General features: G+C 35.9%; 1 protein-coding gene across 2 annotated transcripts; it reads right to left on the bottom strand.

Annotated features, from left to right (window-relative positions):
- Window positions 1–335: 335 nt before the first annotated feature.
- On the bottom strand, window positions 336–4816 carry LOC111905201 (replication protein A 70 kDa DNA-binding subunit A). 2 transcript variants are annotated; one of them, XM_023900884.3, is made up of 3 exons: window positions 4377–4816; window positions 719–2882; window positions 336–623 (listed from the first exon to the last, which is right to left on the bottom strand). In XM_023900884.3, exons 1-2 carry the CDS (start codon window positions 4673–4675, stop codon window positions 728–730), a joined length of 2454 nt encoding a protein of 817 aa, XP_023756652.1. In that variant the 5' UTR covers window positions 4676–4816; the 3' UTR covers window positions 336–623; window positions 719–727. The 2 variants fall into 2 exon arrangements, with proteins under 2 accessions (XP_023756652.1, XP_023756651.1); XM_023900883.2 differs by having other exon boundaries at window positions 336–592; window positions 4377–4815.
- Between the last annotated feature and the right edge of the window lie 2450 nt (window positions 4817–7266).

Raw genomic sequence — 7266 nt, 5'->3', positions numbered from 1 at the left:
ATGTTATGTGGTTAGAGTCGGATGTTTTAGTTGTTTTGGAACTCTTCCCAATATTTTTCCACCGTCGCAATGCGTTTCCATCTCGGATTATCTTTTACAATACTCCAAAAAATCTACAAACTTGAAAACCTTTTTGTCAATCTTCTCCCAGAACATGTAGAGTGCCTTGGATAAAATGGTTGTCTCATCTTCACCACTTTTCCATTGATCGGTCATGTTGTACAAACCGTTAAAACATGTATTAATGACTGTCTTCTATAATGTACATCATATTCATTATCACACAACCAGTTTCAAAAGAAGGATCCAAAACACCCAACAATAACACAAAAAGCTAAAAAAGTACCAGATCACCATTCACCTTATCATAAAAGTAGCAGAAAATAAATACATACCAAAATTTACAAGACGTAAACAATCTTATATACACAACTGCCATGCTCTTAACACTAGGAAAAAAAAACATGTCTAATTATCCAACCTTTACCTAGTTCATACTCCATACCCCACTTGAAAACAAAATTAACAAAACTGAGAAAGCAAGTCTCCTCTGTTACTTCAACATCAACACCAGACCAAAAACATTTATTGCCTGCATCATCCACAAACATAAACCCGTTGTCCTATCAACACACAAAATTAAACAATAGTAAAAACATATAACATTATGATTTATGGCAGTCATTATGGGAGAAATCTATAACTTTTTTTTTTTTACCTCTTAAAGTCAATAACCACCAACATATTGCCCAGACGCGCCCCCATATCTTCCTGTGGCTACATTTCCATTTCCACCACCAGTACCAGGACAATCTCTTGCCCAATGTCCAGGTTGATTGCACTTAAAACACAAATTAGATCCACCACCATAAGCTGAAGGTGAAGGTGAAGGTGCATGACTATTTCCACCTCCAGAAACCACACTATTAAACCTTCCTCCTTGACTATTATATCCACTTGGACAGTTTGCAGAGTTATGCCCCACACCACCACAGCTATTGCAGCTACTACCAACCCTAGAACTAGAAGAAGAACCACCATATTGATTCCCATATTGACCTACTCCACTAAAACCTCCGGAATCTTTGATTCCATTTCCACCATATGAAGGAATCGCCATTTCCACCTTTGGCTGTCCTATTCCAACAGAAACCATGTCCTCTTTTTTAAGTAAATCAAGCAAAAGAGTAGTCTCGGATGAAAGATTTTTTATCTTCTCAGCTTTCACAACAGTGGACTTCACACGCTGTTCATCGCTGAAAGTCTCTTCCTTCACTTTCAACTTAAAGTTATATCTACTAAACAGAACCTTCCGGACAGCTTTAGTAAACTCCTCCTCATCTTGTTCTTCATTTTTCATGTGATACAAATCTTTAGCAGAAACCCCCATTATTTCCTCACCACTTTCTTGAAAAGCAGTTACCCAAGTTGACCCAGTATGATCTTGTATTTGAAACTGAAGGATATATCTATATTCACACTCATCAACAATCTTATCACACTTATCACATTTCCATATCCCTTCTTCATTCCTTGTAACTTTTTTACTGCATTGTCGATCACCTGTCATGATCGGACACGCTGTGTAACAAAAGTTTTCAACTCTCAAATGCCATATAGTCCCATTCACTGTGATCCAGTCTGGTTTTTCAGATGTCCCCAGTTTTTCATCTTTGATTTGTGAGATAGTTTTTCTCACATCTGTTCTGGATATAGCATCCCTAGATAAAGAAACAGAAGGGGTGATTTTCCCAACACTTTCAAACCATGTTTTAAGTTTTCGAGCCTCTGGGAAATCAGGTTCTATACATAGCTGGCTTGTGGATATTGTCCCTAAGGATTTACCATTGAAGTCACTCACTCTGGCAGACTTCACAGCCAAAACAGGAAACACACCAGAATCACACATGTTTTGAAGTGTCTGCCCTTCTGTGGAACAAAAGTTACCCCATAAAGTCACCTCCACACTTCTTCCAGACATGTCTTTAAGCTGTAAAGTTCTTTTTTGAGTTTCGGTGCCGTTTTTTCTCATTAGGGTAGACGTAGGGGTAATACTGGAAACCACACCAATAATATCCAACACACTGTTGTTCTCCAGCCCTTCGATATCAGCAATGGAACGGAAATGAAACTGTTGATGGGGAATGGAATTGTCATCATCAACGCAAGGTTGAATGGTTGATGAGGTGTCAAGTAAGATCTCATGGTCGTTTTTTAAATGATTAAAAGCTTTTGCAGCAGGTTTTACACTGCCTTTTGAAATGAAGTAAACTTTACCGATTTCAATTTGGTCATAGAATTGATCAGCTACAGCATTGAAGCATGTGACACGTATTTCACCACCATCAGAGTCAAGAAGGTCAAAGGAAAAGACTTTTCCATCTCCTTTTGCATTGTTGTAACGTCTGAGTTCTGCTTTTGAAGTCACTCTGGCTTTTATAGTCCACCTACCTTGATAAGGGTTCAAAGCAGCAATGGGGATAATCCTAGCTGGAGCTTCGTTTTTAGCCATGGGTCCCCTGTTTGCATACATTGGAGGTGGTTGGTTATATGTTGGTTGGATTGGGCGGACATAACTGTTTGTAGGTGGATGTGAAACAGCAGCAACAGAATGGGTACTCAAAGGGTTACCATAAGAGTGTAAACTTGTATTATGATCCTGTTGAGGAGGGTAAATTGGGGAATTTACAGGTCGTGGAACAGAGCCACCCATGAAGGTTTGAGGACTACCCATGGTTGTTGCTGGCTGATTGGAGGGTTGCATAGGTGAGGGAGACCTTGATATAGGAGGCTCATTGCCAGACCTAAGTGAAAACGGTTTTGCATCACCGATAACATCACAAGTTGCCATAATCACATCAAGGTTGATGACTATTAAAATGCTGAAAAAGAAAATCAAAACATGTCAGACAAATTTTTATACAATAATTGCCAAAACTTATGAAGAAAACTGTATCTCATGAGTCATGATAATTGCAAAAGTATAAATTTATAGAAACAAAGTGCTTAAGAATTCCGATGCTGATGAACTAAATGGTTTTATTTTGTGCATAAGTAATCAAAGAAACAAACTGTCTTATCTTTCTCAAATTTCAAAAGACAAGAAAAGTCCCCACTGTTTTTAGTAGTTACAAACTTACATCATACATAAAAATAGCATCAATTTCTGGTTTATAAAGTACATCGACTCTTAGCCCACTGTAAGCATGAACCCTTTTGACTTCTCTAACACAGACAATCTTGATTTTTTGTTCAAAAAACTAATGTGGGTTTTAAACTGCAATGTTTATGACGAATCACGTTGTTTTTATTGTTTAACTCTTAGCGTGAAAGAATAGATTATATTAATATTTATCTTCACGCTTCCTTATAAGAAATAATTAAAAAATCTTTTCTTGTGGATATACTTGTGGGGTTGCATTGAGGTATCAATTGACATGAAGGGTTATCACAAAGCAATTGAAGTACACATAAGAAGCAGTGAACAAATGTCATACCTGGTAAAGTAAGCCTTCACTTGTTGCTATCAGTGGTAAAGTTCTTAGATACTACTAAATGCTAATAGATACTTCTTAGAGATCTATATGTCGATATCATATTACCAAAAAGTAGACAGATTACTGTGGTACTTCTTAGAATGACCGCAAAAAAATAAATGCTGATAAGTGAAGTCCCAACTTGTAATCAATTAGTATTTTTTATGTAAAAATTATGTTCTTATCTGCTTATTATACTGACCATTGCCTAGTATATCAAACAAGAAGCACAAAAAAGCTCAGGTCCTAGCTTTTTCTAGAACATCCGAACTGTAGAATGAGTTTGTGACTATTTCAACACTAAAAAGTCTAAAACCACCAAATATATGATACATCAACATTCAACAAGCCTGTAGTTTTGAAACATTACTGAATGAAGTGACTAGCATGTCACAGTAGCATTGATTCAAAACAGAAAATTCTTTCAGTGGTGAAGACTATACTATTGATCATTTGTATAAACAACTTTATTAAAAGAAATCCTTTTACGCCATGTAAACCCTAGCCCGTAAAAAAGACTGCTCTTATTTTCTTTAATAGAAAAAGAGGAAAGTCACATTTTTTTAGTCCAGGAAATCTCTTTAAGTAATCTATTTACACTAACTCACGCACACACTTAAGATCAAGACTAATATTAAGAACAGGGGTACTACACACATGTATTCACAGTCACCAAACATATCTCCGGAGAACCTTTCCAGTTTTTTTTATTTTTAGAATTTGATATGTGATAGCAATATTATTTACGACGAAACTATTTCTTCAATTTGCTGAAGCAATTCCACATACATTAACTTCACACGAATATAACGAATGAAAAATAATGAAAGTAGTACGTACGGTCGGTCACGGATGAAATTACAGACATACTCCTTCAACTGAACAACAGAGCCCCTCTGCATCTGCTGAGATTTAACCAACTCATTCCGCTGAGTAGCAAGCATCGCTTGCTGAAAAAACAAGCCATCAGATAGCATAAGCCGGTATCTCTCCTGTTTTTCTCCTCCACTTACAGCAGAAGAATTCTGTGACGGAACAGCCCGAAGTTCTATCACCTGAAGCACAGGTTTCACGTCCGCCGGTTGCCATTTCCCAGAAGATAGCATCTCTATTGCGCCTTCCGTCAGTTGCACCGCCATAATCTTTGATTGAAAGAAGTTTGATTGCAGGGATTTAGTTTGTTCGAGTGTGTGCAGTTTGGGGATTTGAAAACCCTAGAGAGAGAAATAGAGAGAGACCGGAGGATGAAAGGGAGGGAAATTAGGGAGGAATATATTTTGTTTTTGTAAGCGGCAACTCTTTGGTTTACATTCAGCAGAATCTTACACTTAACCTACCTAGAATATTAATACCTTCCAGTAAAGACCCCCAACTTTTTTCCTTTATTCAATTGTCTCCTGGTAGTAGAATTTTTGTTAGTTTGGTTCTTATTCATCGGATTGTTTTAGTGTCATATTTTTATTTTTGAAAAATATAATTTTGATTTTACATATATTACATTAATTTATATAAAAAATATATATACCTTCTTTCTTTTACAATGATTAGCATAATTGGTTCGATATGATAAATTTGGATTTTGGATCTTAGTCAAACAAGACTACAAGAGACATGTTCGAGTCCAAAACTAGCACGGCAGGTCCATACAACTTTTGGGTGTGCACCGAAAATAAAAAAGTAAGGCCACTTAGAGACAACTTTCACAAATATACATTAATTTATATATATATATATATATATATATATATATATATATATATATATATATATATATATCATCGTAACATAAACAAAATCACAAATTCATAACTTTCAGGCAACAATGATTTAGATGTCTTGAACTTTCTTTTGTGATTTAAAATGATGGAGGGCTCAAACCATAACTTCTCTCTTGTAGTAGCATCCTAATAGGCCAATACAATGATCAAGAAAAAGAAAATAACCCTTCTGTTTCTTGATACGAAAAAGCGTCCAGAAAAAGTTTGTTGTCTAACAAGAAAAACTAGGGTCTTTGGGTCCTACAGACCCGATCTTGATAATCCAACAAAAAAGAATGTTGGTATGGATGCTAGGAAACCTTTATCCAAAAATCAAGACATTTGGGCTGTTGATTTCTGGGAATCGACTAAACAATGCACTAGGTCTTCAAAATCGGGAATTCAAGAGAAAACCAATAAGGGAAGGATGAAAAGAAGGAAGTTAGTGATAGGTGTATTTATACACCTATTTTGCATGTTTATATTCATCCTTTCATAGCATTCTACTTCATAATTCTTGCATTTAATTAATTATTTGGACAATTGCATATTTCATTAAGAATGTCTGGTACTTCACTATGTTTGATTTATTTTGTAGGCATTATGGAGCATGGAGCTTGAAGCATGGAGCATGGAGCTTGAAGCATGGATCATGGAGCTTTAGAGCATGAAGAGAAGATGGACCGGTCATGCCATGGAAGAAAACATGAAGACATAACCTGAGTCCTTGTTGCATTATCATCGTAGCAAAGGACTACGTTTGAAACACGGTTCGTGTCACACTGACACGGATCGTGTTTGTCCTTTCTCATCTTATATTTGAGCAACATGACTTGTGGTGAAGCTAGACTGAAGAAGGAGCCAACAATAAAGACTTATTTAACTTTTAGCATAAAGCATGGGCCATGGTCAAAACACATGGCCATGCCAATAACACATGGGCAAAAGGCATGACCATGCTAAAAGCGCATGGTCTTATGGAAAGCACGATAGCAGTTAATAAAACAAGGGAGGTCGCCACTTATCATAGGGATACGGTTTTTTGGAGCAACTTTGGGCAATATTTGGCAATTTTGGAGATTTCTTGGAGCTTTTGAGAAGATCAAATCATTGCAAACACTTTTGATTTTATTTTGTAAGCATTAAACATTTCCAATTCGATCTTTCTTTTTGATTGATTTGTTCTTAGCCATGTGTGGCTAAGAAATCCTAATTTCTAGTTCTTGTTCAAACCATATTGATTGCTTGACTTGAAGCATATGATTTGATGTTTGATTTGTGATTCTATTCTAGTGATTATGTTTTTGTTTAAACTAGAATCTTTGAATTTGATTTGTGTTTGATTGGCCACTTTCATGAATTAAATTTTTCTGTAGTTAATTAATTTTTAGGGCACCTAATCGTTCTATTAAGTTAATAATTGGTAACAAACAATAAGTTTTCTTATTGTAAAACATATATCACATGTTTTCACACTTCCGAACGTATGAGAAGAAATGAACATTATTGGGAAGCTTGTACAAAACTTAATGCGGTTTTTTAATACAATCCAAGAGCTTGTTTAGGTTGAATTACTAAGCTAGGTCTAGTCAAAGAGGATTGATTATGTTAGAATTATCGTTCCTTAACATTCCATGCAACTCCATAATGTCTCTTTCCAAGTTATTCATATTAAAATTCAGAGTGAACTGATTAGTGAATTGAAGACAATATCAACAACCAACTCACAACCAAATGGAAATCATAATCTCTCCAATATGTCAATGTATGATGTACACTAACATTTTCTCCCTCATGCGACTTTAGATGCATTAGTTGGAGGAGCCTCACGAAGAGCTTCATCCAGGGTACATTATTTATTTCCTTCCGTACCTGAGAGTTACTCTCATCGCAGAATATAGCCAGGATAGTTTTGCCCATTCAGCTTATCCTTTGAGAGGATTTGTAGGAGTGTTAAATTCATAGTTGATGAG

Source organism: Lactuca sativa, chromosome 3, assembly GCF_002870075.4.
Source record: "Lactuca sativa cultivar Salinas chromosome 3, Lsat_Salinas_v11, whole genome shotgun sequence".
NCBI lineage: Eukaryota > Viridiplantae > Streptophyta > Magnoliopsida > Asterales > Asteraceae > Lactuca > Lactuca sativa.
Note: the sequence above shows the minus strand (reverse complement) of the source record. Positions and strands in the feature narration are given on the sequence as shown.